The following is a 17133-nucleotide window of genomic DNA, read 5'->3' as shown; positions in this document are numbered from 1 at the left end:
CAATCAGTAACTTTTGAAAGCCATATCATACCCATCGATGATTCATGAAAACCTTGACTCCTGGGTCAGATCACTAGATATGAGCATGGCCCAGGCAGAGTTTATAGGTTGGGACAACTACATCTATTTTATCTAAGGCCACAATTCCCCAAGATGATCCCCATAGTATCATAGTGGATTTGGGAGAGGAAGGGATGTCAGTGACCTCTCAGTGGACTATCAAAGACCACAGTGTCTGATGTTGCTCTGAGCTCAGAGGACCCTGTCCCCACAAAGTGGCCACCACCTCTGCTCGCTTCCTCTGGGATCCACATAGAAGTGAATGGGACTCGGCCTCCTGCCCCGTGTCCTAACGTGCATGGCAGTGATTACTCTCTTCCTCCAACACAAAAAGAAAATGTAAGATTAGTTTGCTCAAGCACACTTCCCAGGCCGCTAGAAACCACCCCCTCGACCTCAGCGGCTTCTGGGATGAGTGACAGGACGGGTTGTTCTTGACTTCCGAATCTCCAGTTTGGACTGTGGAGTCCTGAAGCTGAAGATTTTGTCCTAACCTTTCATCAGATAAAGATGGACCTATTTGGGGGACTTAGAAGTTCAGCTGTATAATGAAAGTGGTCTGCTTCTGCGCCAGCATGCGCAAGACCAAACTGAGGCACTGCCAATAGGGAATTAGACCCACGCAGAAAAATAGGTGTGCGGTTACAGGCAAGCTTCATTCTATTTCTTTCCTGGTCACGTCATGTTTGTTCTTCAAGAAGGGAAAGTTGAGAGTAAGAGGTGCTTTTTCTGAGCTAGGACTGGGAGGTCTCTCTGGCCAGGAGTCAAAGCTGTGCTAATGGGTCTGTGGTAGAGGAGGTGAGCAGCAGAGAGGGAGACGGGGGAGCCAGGTGGAAGGGATTATGTGGGGGAGAGAGAGTCACCGCTTGCTGGCTGCATACAACCCTAGAGGAAGCTACAGACATAATAACCCACGATCTGCTGGCAGAGACCTTGGAGGTCAGGCTAGGAGACAGCAGCCTTGTGCCCCTGGACTTTGAGGGACCGATGGCACCAGTGCTGCCTGCAGCTGTTTCAGGGCACAGCCTGGCCAGGGCTGGAGGGAGTCAGTGAGAACATATGCAGCCCTCCAGCCAGTGTGTCCTGCTCCCAACTCATGCCAGTCACCTCATCTTCCTACTAATCTCTTGATAACTTCTTGCACCTCCATTGTCCCTAGCACCGTACTGAGAACTTTATAGTATTACTTCATTCATCCTCACAACAGCTTGTTCTCCTTTTTATTTAATAAAAGATTTTTCCAGCTTTATTGAGATATAATTGACATATAACACTGTGTAAATTTAACATGTACAACTTGATGATTTGATGTACATGTCTATTGTGAAATGATTACCGCGATAGATGGATTAACACATCCAGCACCTACAGTTACCACGTTGTGTGTGTGTGGTGAGAACTTTTAAGATCTATTCTTTTAGCAACTCGCAAGTGTAGAGTACAGTGTTGGCCTCTTTCTAAAGATAAGGAAACAAAAGCTGAAGAAGATGGCCCAGCAAGATCGAAAGGTTCGTAAGTGGTGGAGCCAGGATTTGGAACTAGGACAGTCTGGGTCTAAAGCTCATATACTTTTTTTTTACCACACCGTGCACAAGTAGACACCCACACACACATAGTGTGTTGGATTTTCTAGCCTTTGTATCAAGAAAGACCTTGGTATGGCCTGCCATACTTGACCCTAGGCTTTCTACAGTCATATCTGCTTAGAAAGACATGGTGACGGTTGACCGGAAACCTCCAGGCATTCTAAGACAGCTGATACTTTATCACCTGGCTGGGATTGTCTCCAATCTGGCTGCACTGTTGGCAGGGGCTCCCTGTTGGGACGTCAGAATGGTTTGAGCTGCCAAGAAGGTCAGAAAGTTTGGTGAAAACTGATGGACCGCGTGAGTGGGAACTGTCAATGGACCAGGCTGGCTCCAGTGCCAGAGAATGGCTAGTCTCTTGCCCCTGAGTCATCTTCCCCCTGCTGTCTTTGCAGGCAACCTCAGTCTGAAGTCCAGGGCGGTGGCTCTTGGAGAGCAGCCAGCCTACCAGGGGCCTGTGCATTGCATCACAACCATCGTGCGAACTGAGGGCCTGGCGGGGCTGTACCGGGGTGCCAGTGCCATGCTGCTGAGGGACGTCCCAGGCTATTGCCTCTACTTCATCCCCTATGTGTTGCTGAGTGAATGGATCACCCCTGAGGCCTGTGCAGCCCCCAGCCCCTGTGCCGTGTGGCTGGCAGGGGGCATGGCAGGTAAGGCAGCAGCCCTGATCCTGTCCCTGTGCCGGCCACTGCAGTGGAACGGCTGAGGAGCCCACCTTTCCCTTCTCAGCCCCGAGGAAGAGCAGGTTCATCCAGCCACTCTTCCAACAGTTCTCTGTTCAGTACCTACCGTGTGACTCAGCCAGGCAGAGGAAGGGCTAGGAATGGGGGATGGCCCCCCTCTTCCTCCCTTCCCCTTCCCTCTGCACCTGTGGGGATGGGCTCATCCGACTTTCAGTCAGAGATAGAGTCTGAGCATTTACTCCATCAGGCATTACTAAGTTTTGAAAAGGAAATCTGTTATCATGGTTCACTTTTTTGGAATATCAGCACCCTGCAAACCTTTCTAATGTGAAGATTTCATTAGTTCCATAAGGTAGGAAGCAGTCTCTCCATTTTTCCCATGAGAAAACTCAGGTTCAGAGAGATTAAGTAACCAACTCAGTTCACACAGCTAGTGTAGACCATATAGCAGGGATTCTACCGTCAGAAAGATCCAAGTTCAAATCCACACTTAGCATTTTGTGACCATGAACCAGTTACTTAAGCTCCTTACTCAGAACCCTGTACCACATCCCTATTTCATTTAGCATAAAAGTCAACATCCTTGCCATGGTTTTAAAGGCCCTCTATGATCCGGGCACTTCTTACCCCTCTGCCCTCATTTTCTGCTCCCGTCCCCTTATTTGCTCTGCTCCAGCCACACTGGTCTCTTTGCTGCATCTTGATGCCTGGCTCTCTCCCACCACAGAACCTTTGTGCTTGCTATTCTGTTGCTTGGATTAGCAGTCTGTAAGTCGCTGGGGACTTTGACAGAACTGATTTTGATGGAGCGAAGGGTGTGAAAACTTGATTGAAGGGGGATCAAGAGAGAATGGGATGAGGGAAATTAGAGAACCCGAGTATACCCCACACATCTGGGGGATTTGGGCTGTAATGGGGAAGAAGGAAATGCAGCCATAGCCACAGGGGGACGTGGAAGTCACGGGAGGATTGCTTGTTAAGAAGGCTAGTAACATGACGTGTTTGATGCTGATGGCAAAGATCCTCTGGAGGGAAGAAAATTGTCCTTCCTCATCTTCCTCCTCATCATAATTAGCTATGCTCGAAACTCAGCAAACACATTACAAAGCCCACATCTTAGCCACCAAACACCAGTGTTCTCCTTCCGCCCCCTCATGTCTGAGGCGTAGCCCCCGCCGGCTTCTAGTAAGTGCTCACTGAGTATGTGTTGGCTGAGAGGACAAACAGGACCCTGTCTGCTCTCGTTTCTGGTGAGAGCGGGTGTGAGCGGCCTGGCAGGCAAGCCTCATTTTGTAATATTCTCACCCACGGGCTGAGGGACAGGGGAGGGTGCCAGGGCAGCAGCTGGACCACCTCCAGGGAGAGTGGCCCATTATCCTGGCAGGAGGGAGGAGAGGACCAGAGGGTTCCAGAGGGCCAAGGGCGGGAGGCCACGGGGGCTGGAGACCAGGATGGGCAGAGGGCCTGGGGCAAGCTCAGGCCTCTTTGGGGAGCTTCTAGGCAGCAATTGCAAAACCTCGAAAACCAGCTGACTTGGACTTTGGCATCAGTTTGTTTTTCTCTCCCATCCAAGACTGTGTCAATTTTTGTGTTTATTCAGTAACCCGACATTGTTTTCCTAGTCCTTTAAAGTCACAAAGGGGCCCAAACCAGGGTCCCTGAGCTTATTCAATGAAGCTGACCCAGCGGCACATCATCCCAAGGCTTCGATTCCACATATCTGGAAAAGATAAGAGATTTGTCAAGACCGGCCCCTGCTCTTCTTTGCACTCTCTGGGCTGGCCCTGCCTTGGCGAGCAGCGTATCTGCAGGTGTTTGTTTAGCTTTTTCGTGTTCAGAGCAAATCCTGCTCCTGGGAGCTGCAAGCCTTCAGCCTCAGGCCTCACTCTGGGTTCTCTCTTCTGGTGCCCGGAAAGTGCTGCAGTGTGCTGGTGGGCCCTGTTCCTGATCTCCAATAAAAGCTGCTGATAAAGGCTTCTGCTTACAAAGCCCTGGCTGTGGCCCTGGCCCTGTGTTAAATGCTTCACATGCATCAGTTTATTTGTCCTCACAGCAACCCCATGACGATAGGTCCTGCCGCCCCGTTTTACAGATGACAAACCCAAGGCCTACAGGAAGGGGGAGATGTCTGCAAAGTCCCACAGCGGGTGGCAAAGGAGGATCAGAAGCAGCTGTCACAGGTCCTGACCCGGAGCTCTTTCCACTTCCACCAGCACCTTATTAAGCCTCTGAATGGCAAAAGTCTGCAGGGAGCTGGGCCCCTCCAGACCCCACCCAGCCAGCCCCTGACACCTGTTTGTCTCTCTCTTTACAGGAGCAATTTCTTGGGGGACAGCGACTCCTATGGATGTTGTGAAAAGTCGACTCCAAGCTGACGGGGTTTATTTAAACAAATACAAAGGTGTCCTGGACTGTATCGCCCAGAGTTACCAGAAGGAAGGTCTTAAAGTAAGCCCCACAGCAGTCACGCGGGGTCAGTGTCAGTCCCTGGAAGGTGGGTCAGACATTTTGGGGTATGTGAGATTGTAGAGAAGGGAATCAGGAAACCAAGGTGCTGGTGGTTACCATTTATCAAGCATGACGAGAGGGCCTTGTCCCTTCTCATCCTTGCCCTGGACTGGTGGAGGAGGTGGGTGTGCGCCCCACCTGACAGAGCTTCAGAGAGGATTGGTAACCCACCCGAGGTCACACAGCTGGTGCGTGACAGAGCCGGGACCTGGACCCACATCTATGTGTCACCAAAGCTTGCCTTCTCATCCAGATAGGCTGGAGGTCCTTCCTCACTCACGGCTCGTGCCTCACCCTCACCCCTCCTCCAAATAGTAGGTGCCAGAACCACATCAGTCATCACATCTCACAAGTCCACCTACCTTCTACTCTCCCACCCTACGCGAGTCCAGACTATCACTCCTGGTCTCAGCAACTGAGACAGCCTCCACCCTGGCCTTGTCCTCTTCTCTTCTTTTCTCCTCCATGCACCTGAAGGGCTTGTTCTTAATCCAAGCCCCTTCCTGCCTCTAAACTGTCTGAGAGTGAAGACTAGATTTCCACCTCTGGCGTCCAAGGTTATAGACGAATTTATCCCTGTCTATCTTGCCTCCCAGGACACCCCCTAGCACCCTCCAGAGAAACCATCATGCTTGCTCTTCCTCGAATGGGACCCTGGCTTTCTCGGCATGCCTCTTAGAATCAGCAGACTTGAGTTGAAAGCCAGGCCTGGCTACTTATGAGCTGGGAGAATCCAGGCAAGTTGCTTCAACTCTCTGGGCCTCGATTTCTCCAAGGATAATCATCCCTACCATGAATGACACCGGTATCTGTAGGTTAAGTTAAATTTGTTGTATAAAAAGTGCTTGGCTTAGTGCATCACACATAGAGAACATTTAGCAAGAGTTTGCCATTTGCCATTAGCACTGGTATTAGTATGAGTAGTTTTATTAGTATTAATGTTACTGCTGAGCTCTGGGCCTTTTCTCACATGGCTGCCTCATCCCAAGCCCTCCAATCTTTGTGAACTGCCCACTCCAGTGCATCCAAACTTGTATTTTTTGCTCCAGTGGAGTGCTGGAACTTTTCCTCTGGAAGCTTGGACTTCCATAAAGGCTGTCTCATCTGTGGGTGAGTGCCCAGGTCAGCATTCTGCAGGTGCTTCTGGACCGTGGTCAGGAGAGGCTGGAGCCAGTTCACAGGCCAATACTGATTACCATATTGGCAGGATCCACCACCAATACTGAGTCTGTCTGCCTGTTACCCAATGCACAGGTGGGAGAGAATCCACTTGGGTCCCTTAGTATGTGGTGCTGGATCCCACAACTCCTATAGAGGAACTTTTGTCCGTGGATGGATGCCAAATTTTTGTTGTTGAGATGGAGACAAAATGAGGGGTGTCTTGTGCTGCCATGATGCTGACGTCATTCTCCCCATGTATCTACCTTTATTTAGATCTTTATTCTTCATACAGCTTCAAGTTATTGTCTAGTGTCATCTCATTTCACACTGCAGGACTCCCTGGAGCCTTTCTTGCAGGGAAAGTCTAGAGGTAATGAACTCCCTCAGCTTTTGTTTATCTGGGACTGTCTTGATTTCTCCCTCATTCTTGAAGGATAGTTTCGCTGGATATAGGATTCTTGGTTGATAGTTGTTTCGTGTAGCACTTTGAATATATTGGCTCATTGCCTTCTGGCCTCTAAAGTTTTTGATGAGTAATCTGCTGATAATCTTATTGAGTATCTTTTATATGTAGTGAGTTGCTTCTCTCTTGCTGCTTTCAAGATTCTCTCTGTCTTTGTCTTTCAGAAGTTTATTATAATGTGTCTTGGTGTGGGTCTCTTTGATTCATCTTACTGGGACTTTGTCAAGCTTATTTTATATTTATATTTATGCCTTTCATCAAATTTGGGAAGTTTTCAGCCATTATGGCTTCAAATATTCTCTCTGCCCCTTTCTTCTCCTTATGAGACTCCCACAATGTGTGTTGGTCAACTTGATAGTTTCCTGCAGGTCCCTTGGATTCTGTTTACTTTGCTTCAATCCTTTTTCTTTCTGTTCCTCAGACTTAATAATTTCCATTGTGCTATCTTCAGGTTTGTTGATTCTTTCTTCTGCCTGCTCATACATGCCTTTGAATCCTTCTAGAGAATTTTTTTCATTTCATTTATTGTACTTTTCAGCTCTGGAATTTGTTTAATTTCTTTCTGGGTTTTATATTTCTTTATTGATAATTCCATTTTGTTCACATATCATTTCCTTGACTCTCTCCACCTCTTCCTTTAGTTCAAGCATCTTTAAGATGGTTTTAAAGTCTTTGTCAAGTAGATTCGCTATTCGCTATCTTTTTCAGGGACAGTTTCTATTACTTATTTTTTCTTTGAATGGACCATACTTCCCTGTTTGTTTGCATGCTTTGTAGTTTTTGGTTGAAAACTAGACATTTGAATCTAATAATGTGGTGACTCTGGAAATCAGATTCTCTCCTTTTCCCAGGGTTTAGTGTTTTTTGTTATTGTTTTTATTTATTTATTTTTTAATTGTTGTAGGCTGTCTCTGTGCCAAGGATCAGCCTGAGGGGTAAACTTAGGTCTTCTCAGGTCTTTTCTAAGGCTACACCTTTCTCTGAGCATTCATGGTCACTTTCTAGTTTTCCCCAAAAGTGTAGTTGCTTTTGAACGTTCTGGTCTTTAATGTCTGACTCCCAAAAGGGGAAAAAGAGAAAAATTAATGGTGGGGAGGGGGAATCAGCCCCTTAAATCCCCTGTAAGTTACTTCAGCCAGAGGCAGAGGGGCCTGGATCAATGTGGGGAGAAGAAACAACATTGGCCGCCCTCCTCTTTGCACCTCTGTGATCAGAAGCAGCAATCAGTGATCAGAATACAGATCTCCAGTATTTGGAGGAGAGTCGTTATTGCCTACCCTGGCTCCCATCAGCTCTGTGCAGGCTGCTCCAGGAACACGTGCATGGCTGCCTGCCATAGGGCTTGGAGTGGGGAATGGGTAGCTACTACTGTGCTAAGAGCAGAAATTGACTGAAATTAATCACAATTTACTGTCCAAACTTTCCCCTGGAAGTTGCAAGCCTTCAATAAACTCCAGAATTCCAAAATAGTTACATCAAACAGACTCCGCCAGTGCAATTGTTGTGTAGGTGGGGAGAGAGATTCCTGGTGCTTCCTACTCTGCCATCTTCCCAGAATCCTCACCTCGGTTGTCTTTTGTAGTTTTTTTCTTTAGCAGAAGCAGAATTTGTGATTCAACCAATAAATACAGAGGGACACATAAGAGAGATTCAAATAGAATGCTCTGTTTTTATTTGAATATTTTCGTCTGTTTCCCAAAATATTAATGTGTCCTAATTCTAAAAAGTCTGTAGGGGCCAAATATATCACTGACACTATTTTCTCCAAAAATTATTGTCCTCTTTAAAAAACAAAGTCCTTGAATGCAACTGAGGCCAGATAATCAATATCTTAATCTTGATATCATTTGGTCCATAGTTTATATTTAGAGACAGGTTTTAAGTAGAGGTAGCAATATTCAGCTTGATTAGCTACTGCATTGACTGAGATTTTTTATTAGTTCATTGAAAAAAATCAATGATATATGAACATAGGAATCTTCAAAATGTGTAAGAGGATAAACTGTTTAAATGTCCCTCCTGTGTCCCCAGTTTGCTCTCAAAGACAATTGCCGTTATGAGCTTCTTATGGTATGTTCCAAAAATATTCATAGCCTGTGCAGGCATATACATGTGGGTATATTTATATATGTTTGCATAAATAGTAACATGAAAAACAGTCTCACACAGTCCTGGAAAGTTGGGTGGTCTCACAGAGTCCCAGAAGTAGCAGGAGGAACGCCTTTTCCCAGGGCCGAGGGATGGCTCCAGTCCCAGCTGGCTTGCGCACTGGCTCTATGGCATGCCCTTCCCAAACCTTTTTACTCAGCTCACTGAGGCAGCGTACAAAGCCCTGAGCCCACCTGTTCCCACTTTCCTATGGAAGAAGAACTTGGTGATAATAAAGAATTGGAAAGGAGTGAAATGATGATGGTGCCCAATTTCCATAGCCCTTTTGTAAGTCCCTTAATGATTACCAATCAAGCAGCCTTTATGATAGCAGGAATTAAAGTCCGTGGACTTCAGGGGCAATCCCAAGTCAGAAGAGAAGAAAGGCCTGGAAGTTTGGGATCCATTCTCTGTCTGCTGTGAGGATCGTCTTGGGCCACATGGGCCCTGGCTCATGCTTGGAGAGTTATCATCTGAAATAAGGGGCTGGAGGAGTGCCTTCGTGTCCTTTAGCCCCTCAGAGGTGGCTGTTGCAAAGGGGTTTGGGATGAGACTGGGTGACTCGAAGGAGAGTGGAGAGGAACATGTGTAGGTGGACAGGCTTCCTGAGGCATCAGGGTCAGTTGCTCTTTGGTTCTGCCGCTTGGAGGGTCTGGAGCCCTCCATCTACTCCAGGAATCCTCCACTGCCGCAGCCGCCACCAGGACTCTTTCAGCTCAGAGATGGTTCCTTTTTCACATCAGGGAGTGTGTTTGTTCATTCATTCATTCACTCATCCATTGATTCATTCAATAAGCTGTACAGAGGGTCCTTTGGCCCAAGCACAGTGCAGGTGCAGTGGATTCAGAGGTGAACCGTGCACACAGCCATGCTCTCACCACCCTGACCAGGATCATTACTGGGCAGACAGACAGTTACGGTGATTGGAAGACGATGTGAGAAGCGCTGTGATGGCAGAGATACCGAGTCCACAGAAGGCAATGGGCCACAATTCAGCTCGAGGTCCCATGGGAGGACTGCCAGAAGGTGCAGCCAGGTCTGGGAAGCACTCCAGCAAAGGGGCCCAGAAGAGGCCCAGGTAGGGGAGAGAGCTGGCCCCTTAGAGGAATGATAGGCCATTAGCCTGCCCAGAGTGTCAGTGTCAGAGCCTGCCCAGAGTGTCAGTGTCAGAGCCTCCCCAGAGAAAGTGTTCGTCCAGAGCATATGGGTTTGGGCAGGCCAGGGAAGGGTGTGGACTTGACCTGGGCAGTGGAGAGCCATGGAGGCTTCCTGAGAAAAGACTCAGTCTGGTGGTTTGGTGTTCTGAATGTTCGGAGTAAAAGCTGGCAGGTCTGCGCATTGCCATCTCGGGGCCTCACAGCAGAGTCGACCACAGCTGCTGCAGGGAGGTCACAGCTGTCTGTCTGAAGTGTCCCCCAGCTTCTGCAGGGCCCAGCACTGTGGGAGAGGAGGTTCACATTCCAGGCTCGGTCCTGCCTGGCTCACCTCGCTTCGCAGAGCCAAGCCCAGGTCCACAGGGGAGCCTCTGTGGGCACCCAGCATGGAATTTTCCCCTCAGAGCCTGACCCAGTTCCTTGACATTATTCAGTCACTCTGGGTGAGCCTGTGGAATTCCAGAAAGGTTAGACATTATGGAGGTGTGCAGTTGTTACCAGGATCCACCTGCCCTCTGCCTGGATCATTCCAGAATCTGGCTGAGCCACTCACTCGCCTCTGGGGATCCTGGTCTGTCAGCTCTCTTCCCTGGGGCCAAGGTTTCCCCTCAAGTCCACCAAGGCCCTTGTCTCCCCTTCCTGACCAAGCTGCATCTCCCAGGCTCCATGGAGTGCCAAGGTGCAGGTTCCTCTCCTGAAGGAAGGTCACCTGACATCCTGGCCAATGACAGTGGCCTGCACCTACCCTTGCACCACAGTGCCCAACAACCAAGGAAATTGGGGAAATGCAAAGGGCTGGATTTCTACTTTCATAAAATTACAGTGTCAGTTCTATTTCGTAAATGTAGTAAATTACATGAGAGTCAGAGAACATGTGTACATCTCTTGCCTGATAGTTCTCAGGTCATTTATGCTTGGGTAGGCATTTGCCTTTAGATGTATCTCTTCCCAGAGAAGACATTTAAGGACAGCTCACCAAAGCCCTTATCTGTTCTGTCATGTTCTAGGTTACATTGTAACTATTCCTGAATGGGGCTAATCTCCCCTAGTAGTTTATAAACTTCCCAAGGGCTCGAGCCACATCACATTGATCAGTGTCTGCCCAGCACCCAGAGGGAAGTTTCGGGGAGGAAGGGAAGCATCTTATCCTATTCCCTAGGGATGGAAGGCAAATGCAGTCTTCTTGTATGAAGGGCTGAGTTTAGTAGCTCATCAACACAGGCTGCTACTCCTCAGCACTCGCACTAATGATGGAGGCTGAGTGCCACTCTATAGAAAGCGCTGACGGTGGATGATAAGGATGCTGATGTGATATCAACAGTTAATGAGTGCTTACTGCATGGCAGGCACTGTGTCAGTGCTTTAAAAGCATCATCTTATTTCTTCCCTCAACAACCATAGCAGGTCACTGGTATTATTACCCCCATTTTACTGTTGGGGAGATGAGTTCCAGAGACTTTGCCACTTGCTCAAGGAACACAGCTACTAAATGGCAAAGCTGTGCCTCAACTGCGTGTCTGCAGTCTTAAGCATGGCCTGAGTTCCCCCTGACTCTGCCCCTTTGGGGACATGCTGTGAAGCATCTGTCATAGGGGTTGGTCATGGCTGGGTGCCCTGTCCCCCCCCACCCCCCCACTGCAAACTGAGTGGAGTGCAGAGCTCTGACTTCAAGCTTCTTGAGAATTGGGCATGTGTGTGTATGTGTATGCATGTGCCTGCGGGTATGCGTATGTGTGTGTTCATGAGAGAACAGGAGTTAAGCAAGTGTACATGGGTATTCATAGGACTCAACAGTTTGCCCATAGTGTTTAGTGCCTATGTACTGGGGCCTGGGAGGAAAAGCGTCATCAGACGTGACATGGGTCAGGTCAGGCACCTGGCTGGGGCATCCCGGGTGGTCTCTGTCTGCATGGGTCCTTGGAGCTCTGTGTGGTCCAGCCTGGGAGGGGGGCCTGAGTGGGCAGCACCACCAGCCCTTTCTCTGCCCCTCATGGTGGCCCTGCAGGAGGTTCAGGGCAGTCCCCCATGATAACACTACCTCCTGCCAAAGGTGTTTTTCAGAGGCATCACCGTGAACGCTGTGCGGGGCTTCCCCATGAGCGCGGCCATGTTCCTTGGGTACGAGCTCTCGCTGCAGGCAATCCGCGGGGACCACGTGGTGACCGGCCCCTGAGCACCAGGTCAGTGGGCTTCCTTCCCAGCCAGTTGTACCTTCCAGAGCTTGAAACTCTTCTCTGCCATGAAAATGCTGTAGGCTTCTGAAATGTCCTTCTGTCATTTGTTTCCTATTTAATCTGGGTTAAGTCTGGAGCTGGTATTGCCACCCTTCTAATCATCAAAAAGCTCTTCCAAAATGGCCGCTTATGACTGATGGAGAGCTCGGTGCTCAGTAACTGAAGTCGGCACACAGACCTGTTTATAGTGAGCTGCCCTGTCATTTCCCATCCAGCAGCTTCCACAGCCCTTGGAGAGAAGTGAGTTTAGCTTCACTGTACAAATTCAATATCCCGGGCTCAGGAGTGAGGACTCAGCCCAGGATGCCCATGCCTGTCATGTGGGCACCATCTCCCTACCTCCCTGCTGAACTCAGAGCCTGAGTCTGAGAGCCACCAACAGGCTCCCAAAGCCCTAGAGGTTAGCCTCTGCCCCATTCCTGCCTCCCGTGTCCCCTCCTTTTCCCATTGCAGAAAGATCACAGCAGCCTGAGGGATCTAAAAACAGAAGGCTGAGCAAGTGACTCCTTTGCTCAGATGCCCTCAATGGCTCCCCATTGCCCTCTAGGGAAAGCATCAATCCTTAACAGCTTCATCCTCACCACCAGCCTAAACATGCCATCCTCACTCTCATCGCTGGGTCTTTTCACATGCTGTCCCAGCCTGACATCTCTTTCTCACACCTACCCCCCACCGCCATCCTTGGCTTCATCAACTCCTCTTTCTCATCTAGGCCTGGATCTAAAAGTCTCCTCCTCCAGGTAGCCTGCCCTGATGCCTCAGCTGGGAGGAGTTGCACCTGCTGTAGGCTCCCTCCCACAGCCCCTGCTCAGCCCCTACCACACCCCCTGCATCAGAACTGCCTGATGACTCTCCTCACTCCCCAGCCAGTGTGCAAATTGCAGAAGAGCTGTGACTATTTTTTACCTCTGTATTGCAGTGCCTCGCACAGAGCCTGGCACACAAATGACCACTCAGAAACATCACTGAGTGAATGGATGATCGACCTGAAAAACCCCTCCATTCCTCCTCTTCTTTTCCTCCTTTCTTTCTCCTTTTCTGGCCCCAAACTAGTTACCCACAGAACTCAGAGGACAAAGTGAGGTGAGTCACTGAATTTTCTAGTCTATTAAAGAAACCATTGGCCTCAGCCTTGATGACTGCAAATTCTCCCAGGAAGGGTGGTCTTGGTCAGGAAGGTCTAGCAAACACCCCTGCTGCCTCTCCTGGGGCAGCAGAGCCCCCCACTGCTAGGATGCTTGCATGTGGCCAGACCCCAGGCCAAGGAGGGCATGCTGGATCAGGCTGACTGGAGAGAGCCCAGGACAGGCCCCAGACACTGGCTTTAAGTAAAATGCTTTAAGCTTTTTAGTAAGGCACCCACATTCACTGCTTTCCTGGCTTCTTGCCCTCTCTTATAAAAGGAAGAGGGTAGCAATGCATTCTGCATAATTAAACATCCTGGGTGAAGAGTCACTGCATTGGGGGCACGTCCAGGGCGGGGAAGAGAAGTTGTCTCATTCTTTAAGCCGCACTCAGATAGCGGCCACTCCCCACTTCAAGCAGAGGAAGGTGACTTTAAAAAAAAAATACTATAATCAAATCAATGCATTTTTATTGTAGAAAAAGTAAGAAATACAAATAAACAGAAAGAACAAAATAAAAGTGCTTGTAATCCCAATTCCTTGTTATTATTCTTCCACGTGTTTTTTATGTGTATCCCCGAAATGAGATCCTACTTCACATAGTTTTATAATCCACACTTCCTATTCAATAGTTCAGGATCATTTTCCCATGTCATTAATCTTTAGCTACAAGGTGGTTTTATTGCCAAGCCCTGGTACCTCCCACAGTGGCTGGACGCTTGCCTGAGCTGTCACACCCGGCCACTTGTGACCACCCTGGTGATTGGCTACCTCAGGAGGAAGGAAGAACTTTCTAGCAAGCCAAATCCTGATTGTCCTGGATTTGGCTTTTCAGAGCAGTGACCACCCCAGTTGGAAGCTCTTCTTTCTGAAAGTACAAGGGACGCAGATGTCTGTCTGCCTGTCCTCTGCTGGACATGGGGGGAGGCTGGTACCTCCCAGCTGGGAGGAGGGGTGGTTCCCAGAGACTTTTCTGGAGCCTCATCTTGAGCAAGCTTCACTCAAGGCATTCAGCTTCCTGCTCTAACCCAAGAACACTAAGGCGCTTGAACAAGTCCTGGATTTGAATTTACCAAGCAGCTCTGAGGCCCTGGGCAGGTCCTGCTCTAGGCAGCATAACACCCACCCTTTGAAGTCATGGAAACCAATGCCTCCCTCCTAGTCTAGACTGAAGACAGAGTGAGATGGTGTCTACTGAAGAACTGGGGAGCCCCACAGTTCCTAGGAAGTGATGGGATGGTGACTGTCCCGAGGCCCGGGCGCAGGTGGTGGGAATGGCACGGAATTGTTCCCAGGTGCCTGCAGGGGCTAGAGTGCAACTCCAAGCAGCTCCAGCCTCCTTCCAACAACCAGATACAGCGCTCTCCCCTGGCTCCCACAAGGTCCTGCAAAGGAAGAAAACTCTCTTTCATCCATCCACTCAGTTATCTATCTCCCAGGTTACACATCCAAGTGACCCAAGGACCATCCGAAAGCAGCGAACAGCGCATGAGGTGGTTGTTTTGTGATGTGGTTACCTTTACCTGTCCACATGGAGAAACCAGAATCAGACCCTACGCACAAGATGCCCTGTGGTGGTAGAAGTGGGGTCCCAACCACTGGTCAGTGGTCAGCTCTTAGGCTTGTCTGAGGCCCGTGAATTCCACTGCACCCTCCCTACCTGCTTACCAGGATTCCCTGCCCCCAGAACCTTCCGGGAATAAGGCTGGTCTGCTCTCTGCCATGACATTCAAACCTCACCGGCCTACTTTGAACTTCAGGAAAATTCCTTTTCAGGAAAGAAGATACATTCTTCCTATAATACCTTTTTTGAACATTTCCAAATAACCCCAGACAACCTCATAGTCTTTCGCCAGTCCGTCCTCATAGTGATGCTTTGCCAATTGTTGCTTCACAAAAATGTTCTCCAAATGGGTTATTTGACCCCCAGATCTTGCTGACTGATAACGCTGGTGAGATGAAAGTCTTACCCTTCCTCCTTTTTCCCCAGGGCCATTGTCACCTGACCAGGGCTGGTGCCACCTGACCAGGGCTCATGCTGCTGCACGTTGCTGCAGACAGCGGCATCTCCAGAACCCGCAGCAGCAAATTTACTGAAAAGCAAGAAGGCCTCCCGCCACGCGGCTCCATGCCAGGTGGGCCCTCACCGTCCGCACTGACCTTGGAACCCGTTCTTTCCCAACTGCGAGCACTTTGTTCCTCGCCGCCGGCTGGGGTCGGTGAGCTGCTGCCTCAGAAGGACCATCGATCCGTCACTGTCTGTTTCAGATCCACTCTGGCGCCTGGTGGAAAGCAGGGCAAAACAGACCCTGCCCCCATGGCTGCTGTCAACTCCTGGGAATTCACGGAAGACCTGGCGTTGTCCCTAAGTTTCCAAATAAAAGCTCTGAAAACCTCTCCAGATGGCTTCTGTGTCAGCTGCTTCTGCCTGTCCTCCAAGAGGCTAGCCACCCTCCTTCTTCCCTCTGTTTAGACCCTTGTAGACATGGCCAGCCCAGAGAGGAGTCCACTCCACGCAAGTGAGGCGAGGAACTAAGGCCAGCAGCCTCACATCTTTTTTCCCAGCTGCTTAAGTCAGGCAGGGAGGGCACAGTGCTTGAAAGGTCTCCGGAGGGAGAGGGAGCCTGTGGGAGCTCTCCCACCCTGAGCACCGGGCACAGGCTGATGAGGGGCAGCACTGAGAGCGGGTGGGGTGGGTGTTCTCTGAGCCTTATTTTCACGTGGAGAACAAAACAAAACAAAATAAAATGCTTTTTCCACAGTCTGGTTTCCAGGATGATTTCATTATTCTAAATTTTATTTCTCAGGCCGGCCCAGTGGAGTAGTGTTTAAGTTTGCATGCTCCACTTGGGTGGCCTAGGGTTTGCAGGTTCAGATCCCAGGCACAGACCTACCACTGCTCATGAACCCATGCTGTGGTAGCATCCCACATAAAATAGAGGAAGATTGGCACAGATGTTAGCTCAGCGACAGTCTTCCTCACCAAAAAAAAAAAAAAAGAAAGAAAGAAAGAATAAAGAAAAATTATTTCTCACTAGAACCATGTGGGGAGGCCGTTGCTCTTTTGCTGTTCTGTGGCCTGTGTCCATGACATCACTCCCACTTCGATGCCTACACCAGGCATCCCTGAGCAGTCAGAGCTCTTTCCTGATGAGCCAAATGCAGCTTCAGCATCCTTCTCAGCACAGTGTCCTGGGCAACCAGCACCGGCAGGTCAGAATTCACATACAGATGAATCTATTTGCCATTCCTGCCTTAAATCCAGGTGGTGAAAATATCCTTAGATTCCTCTTCTTTCTCCTGGAAAGGGTCTTCCTTGATTTCTCCACTCCCTCCCGCTCCCTTGTTGATTTGGGACATGTCTCTGAAAATCCCCTGCCCTAACAGACCCAACACCAAGGCAAAGAAAGCAATGCTCTGGCACAAAGAAGTCGAAAGCATTCGGTCTCATCAGTTTATCCTGTTCCTGTAGCAAAGGGCTCCCTCCTTGAATTAGAACCCTCAGCGTGCCCTTCTTGCTTTCTCCTTCAGGGCCCCTGAAACTGTGGGGGCCCCAGGGCACCTCCACAGGTTGCAGTCTGAACTCTCCATCCCTCCAGCCATGGGGCGTTCATTCATTCCTTCAGACATCACATATTTTTGAGCATTTATTTAGTACAGACACTGTCCTTGGTGTTGGCGACAGGCTCGAGGAGCTCCTAGAGACAGTTCTATTGACAGGAGAGATGGGTCTGCACGTCCACCCCAGCATCACTGGGCCTGGGTAGGGCCTGTGGATGCTGGTGAAGAGATGTCCACTAACATCTGGTCTACTCCTGGACGAACCCGAGGTCTTTTCTATATCATGTCTCAGAGCATGTTTCTTAAGTCCACTTCAACTAGACAATGTCCTGGGGCTGGTCCTGGTGGCCCAGTTTGTTTGGAAATAGTGTTGTATTCACAAGGCCAGCCGAGGTCTTCTGCTGGACGCTCCTGATGAAGCTGACATCCAACAACAACCTTCTCTGGG

General features: G+C 49.4%; 1 protein-coding gene across 2 annotated transcripts in view; it reads left to right on the top strand.

The window, feature by feature from the left end:
- The window catches only part of SLC25A48 (solute carrier family 25 member 48), a 39588-nt gene extending 24063 nt beyond the window's left edge, over window positions 1–15525 (top strand). For both annotated transcript variants that reach the window (XM_008510347.2, XM_008510355.2), the window contains 4 exons: window positions 2042–2299; window positions 4647–4780; window positions 11817–11946; window positions 15115–15525. In XM_008510347.2, coding sequence (XP_008508569.2) covers window positions 2042–2299; window positions 4647–4780; window positions 11817–11939 — 515 coding nt within the window. In that variant the 3' untranslated portion in view covers window positions 11940–11946; window positions 15115–15525. The remainder of the gene's footprint in view (window positions 1–2041; window positions 2300–4646; window positions 4781–11816; window positions 11947–15114) is intronic.
- The last annotated feature ends 1608 nt before the right edge of the window (window positions 15526–17133 follow it).

Source organism: Equus przewalskii, chromosome 13 (assembly GCF_037783145.1).
Source record: "Equus przewalskii isolate Varuska chromosome 13, EquPr2, whole genome shotgun sequence".
NCBI classification, from domain to species: domain Eukaryota; kingdom Metazoa; phylum Chordata; class Mammalia; order Perissodactyla; family Equidae; genus Equus; species Equus przewalskii.
Note: the sequence above shows the minus strand (reverse complement) of the source record. Positions and strands in the feature narration are given on the sequence as shown.